A 2,888-nucleotide genomic window follows, 5' to 3' on the forward strand; every position below is an offset into this window, starting at 1 on the left:
CGAATCGGGTAATTCCTCGCACCTTGGTTTTCCTCCTCTGTATAATGGGGTAACTGCGTGCCCCACAAAGTTGGTTTGAAGGTCTCCAAGCCAATTTTCTACACTGCCTAGCATATAGGGTAGCTCAAAGATGGTGTCTGTCGTTAAGAGAAGAGGCTTGTAGGCGTTGCGGCTCCAGCAAAAGTGCACTGAGCGACCCCCAAGGTCTGCATTCTGAAAACCACCCAGCAGGTTGCCTGCCTTAGCTCCGAGGGTTAAGAGTGGCCCAAGTAGTCTTTCTCATACGAAAGTAACAAAAGCAAATGTGGGGAGGAAGCCGCTGACCCAACCTCCACCCAGGCGGGCGGTAGGGGGTAGGGGCCACCCGGGACCCATGCTGGCAGCCCTTCGCTCTTCCCGGGGTCGGTCTGGGCACTGGCAGGCGCCTCTGCGCTGCGCCGCGGGGCTGGACTCTGGTGGACGGCTCGGGCGTTGGGCCAGGAGCGCCCTGGAAATGGGCAGTTTGGCGGCAGCCGGGCCGACCGGGAGTTTGTGTGTGGGGTGGTGGGGGAGGGCTGGAAGGGTCAGCTTCCTGCCCGCACGCAGCCCGAAGCTGCCCTTCGATCCGGGGAGTGCGAGTTGGGACAGGACAGTGGGGTTCGGGACTCTCTCTCTCTCTCTCTCTCTCTCTGTGTGTGTGTTGGGGGGTGGTGGGCGAGGGGAAGAGTCCTCGAAGAAGAAGAAAGAGTCCGGAAGGTCTGGCGGGCTGGAGCCAGGCGGGGCGGGGCGGGCGGCGAGAGGCCAGGCCAGGCCCGGGTATAAATGCCGTGGAGGGGCAGCCGCGGCGGGCGCAGAGAAGCGCGCCGCGAGCCTCTGTCTCGCCTGGCCTCCGGGGCCGCCCCTGCGAGTCCCGGGCGCGTGAACACGCCTGCGCGCACCCGGGCCCTTCCTGGCAGGCTGCTTGTAAGATGAGTGAAGAAGCAGGTGGGGGAGAGGGGAGGCAGCGAGCGAGAGGGCGAGGGGAGCGCGGGCGCTGAGCGGCGCTCACTTGGAGCGCGGCGAGCGAGCAAGACGAGCCTGATTCCATGTCCCCCGCTGCCTCCCTGCCAGGCGCGCGAAGATGATGGCCATGAACGCCAAGCAGCCTTTCGGCATGCACCCGGTGCTGCAAGAGCCCAAATTCTCCAGCCTGCACTCCGGCTCCGAGGCCATGCGCCGAGTCTGTCTCCCAGCCCCGCAGGTACGTAGTGGAGCATAATTACCGCTCTAAGGCACATTTTTTGACAGGCACTAGCTTCATGTTTTTTTCATGTCGCCCAGAACAATCGCCGCTGTCTGAACCCCTCTCCTTGTCTCCCCCGCGCTCTCTCCCGGCGCGCGCTCTCTCTCTCATTCATGTCTCTGATCCACACGTCTGTTCCAGCAGAGCTGCTGCCTCCGTATTAATTTTTATGACCTGGGCTTTGAGGAGAGGCATCTCGGTTGCTTGAAAATGTGTTTTAATCCTGAGTTGACAGTATTCCCCACTGACCGTGCTGTGCGCCTTCTCGCTTGCAGCTGCAGGGTAATATATTTGGAAGCTTTGATGAGAGCCTGCTGGCACGCGCCGAGGCTCTGGCGGCGGTGGATATCGTCTCCCACGGCAAGAACCATCCGTTCAAGCCCGACGCCACCTACCATACCATGAGCAGCGTGCCCTGCACGTCCACTTCGTCCACCGTGCCCATCTCCCACCCGGCGGCGCTCACCTCGCACCCGCACCACGCCGTGCACCAGGGCCTCGAAGGCGACCTGCTGGAGCACATCTCGCCCACGCTCAGCGTGAGCGGCCTAGGCGGCCCGGAGCACTCGGTGATGCCCGCACAGATCCACCCGCACCACTTGGGCGCCATGGGCCACCTGCACCAAGCCATGGGCATGAGTCACCCGCACGCGGTGGCGCCGCACAGCGCCATGCCCGCGTGCCTCAGCGACGTGGAGTCAGACCCGCGCGAGCTCGAGGCCTTCGCCGAGCGCTTCAAGCAGCGGCGCATCAAGCTGGGGGTGACCCAGGCGGACGTGGGCGCGGCTCTAGCCAATCTCAAGATCCCCGGCGTGGGCTCGCTCAGCCAGAGCACCATCTGCAGGTTCGAGTCTCTCACTCTCTCGCACAACAACATGATCGCGCTCAAGCCGGTGCTGCAGGCCTGGCTGGAGGAGGCCGAGGCCGCCTACCGAGAGAAGAACAGCAAGCCTGAGCTCTTCAACGGCAGTGAGCGGAAGCGCAAACGCACGTCCATTGCTGCACCCGAGAAGCGCTCGCTCGAGGCTTATTTCGCCATCCAGCCCCGACCCTCATCCGAGAAGATCGCAGCCATCGCCGAGAAACTGGACCTTAAAAAGAACGTGGTGAGGGTCTGGTTCTGCAACCAGAGACAGAAACAGAAACGAATGAAGTATTCGGCTGTCCACTGACTGCGGCGGGGCGCAGCGGCCGGGGCCTGGAGAGCCTGAGGCGTCCACCCCCACCCCCCATGGGGGAGCCGGTTACCGGGAACTCCGCGGCGTTCCCTGGCAGGTCAGGCATTCTCCCCCGAAGCCACAGACATTCCCCTTGATTCCGCCCGGTCGCCTCCCGGCCTTCTCTTCCTTCCTTTCTTTTTCTTTCTATTCCCACCAAGAAAAGTTTTGTCGCTAGAAAAAGAAAAAAATAAAAAATTCAAGGGCGGGCCTGGAGGGACGAGCGCTATCCGCGGTGCTGAAACTCGCCTGGCGCGACCTCGGGGCTGGAGCCCCCAAGCAGATAGTGAATCGGCCCCAGTGCCGGAAGCCGGGGTTTTCAAAGCGCCACTTTGCTGAGCGCGGTTAGGTAAAGGGTGAAGGGATGGAAAGTAAGTGACGGATATATAATAACAGAAAGTCTAGGAGAT

General features: G+C 62.1%; 1 protein-coding gene across 1 annotated transcript; it reads left to right on the plus strand.

Annotated features, from left to right (window-relative positions):
* Positions 1-975: 975 nt before the first annotated feature.
* On the plus strand, positions 976-2,577 carry POU4F3 (POU class 4 homeobox 3). The gene is made up of 2 exons (XM_051844868.2): positions 976-1,219; positions 1,537-2,577. The coding sequence occupies exons 1-2, from the start codon at positions 1,100-1,102 to the stop codon at positions 2,431-2,433; spliced, it is 1,017 nt and encodes a 338-aa protein (XP_051700828.1). The 5' UTR covers positions 976-1,099; the 3' UTR covers positions 2,434-2,577.
* The last annotated feature ends 311 nt before the right edge of the window (positions 2,578-2,888 follow it).

This window comes from Oryctolagus cuniculus, chromosome 6 (genome assembly GCF_964237555.1).
Source record: "Oryctolagus cuniculus chromosome 6, mOryCun1.1, whole genome shotgun sequence".
Classification (NCBI taxonomy): domain Eukaryota; kingdom Metazoa; phylum Chordata; class Mammalia; order Lagomorpha; family Leporidae; genus Oryctolagus; species Oryctolagus cuniculus.